General features: G+C 44.3%; 2 protein-coding genes across 3 annotated transcripts in view; both read right to left on the reverse strand.

Annotated features, from left to right (window-relative positions):
- fzd6 (frizzled class receptor 6) overlaps positions 1 to 899 on the reverse strand; it is a 29,931-nt gene that overhangs the window by 9,808 nt on the left and 19,224 nt on the right. The gene's annotated exons all lie outside the window — the stretch shown is intronic.
- Positions 1 to 899, reverse strand: part of LOC116690700 (collagen triple helix repeat-containing protein 1) — a 6,113-nt gene that overhangs the window by 1,105 nt on the left and 4,109 nt on the right. For both annotated transcript variants that reach the window (XM_032517871.1, XM_032517870.1), the window contains exon 3: positions 434 to 650. In XM_032517871.1, the coding sequence (XP_032373762.1) occupies positions 434 to 650 (217 nt within the window). The remainder of the gene's footprint in view (positions 1 to 433; positions 651 to 899) is intronic.

The raw sequence follows: 899 nt of genomic DNA on the forward strand, positions 1-899 counted from the left end.
CCCCCCCCCCCATATCATCACATACCCTTCACCATACATAGAGATCGGCATGAGGAACTTTCCATAAGATCATCTCTCAATGCAAATCAAGCCAGCTATTATGCTAACTGAAATAAAAACACTGCCAATCTCTAAGTATGGTGAAGGGTATGTGATGATGTGTGTGTGTGGGGGGGGGGTTAATTCCAAAGGCCAAGAGAACTTTATCAGGATGCATAGTATCCTGGGTCCATTAAATAACTGGCTTTTAAAAATAAAAATTTGAAAAGACCACCGCATATCGAACCCTCACGTTACAATAGTAACATCTAACTCTCAGCAAGAAAGCGACTAAGCGTATTTCCCTTCAAACTGAAACATTATACAGCACAAAATAAAGAATATTGTTGGGTTCAGATTTCTTACACAGCAAAGCCAGTGGCGTGAGTCGTACCTGAGGACGTCCTGTGGATGTTGATGGTTGAGTTGAGCTCAGGACTGCCTTGGTCTAAGTAGATGATGGACTCTATGGGGAGGGGTCCCGTGCACTCTGCTCCATTGAAGGTGAAGTACCACCTCTGGCAGCATGCGTTTTTACACTTGAGCCTGAGGGAGCCGCTGAAGAGGACTCGGAGGGAGCTGTCTGAACGCAGCTTGGTGAACGTGCAGTCCTGCAACACAGCACAGGGACATTTTGTCGTATACCATTTCTGTAAATTTGAAACATGATTGCAACGGACACCCACATTTCTCAGAAGCACATCATTTGAATAATTGTTCCAAAATGCACCACAGAGCGCCACAGGAAGTCATTCCTGACTATGGCCATCAAACTTTAGAACTCCTCCCTCTAAGTGTCTGACACACACACACTTAGTGAGTTTAATACTGGACGATATTATCTGTTTTGTGCAATAACA

Source organism: Etheostoma spectabile, chromosome 6 (assembly GCF_008692095.1).
Source record: "Etheostoma spectabile isolate EspeVRDwgs_2016 chromosome 6, UIUC_Espe_1.0, whole genome shotgun sequence".
NCBI classification, from domain to species: domain Eukaryota; kingdom Metazoa; phylum Chordata; class Actinopteri; order Perciformes; family Percidae; genus Etheostoma; species Etheostoma spectabile.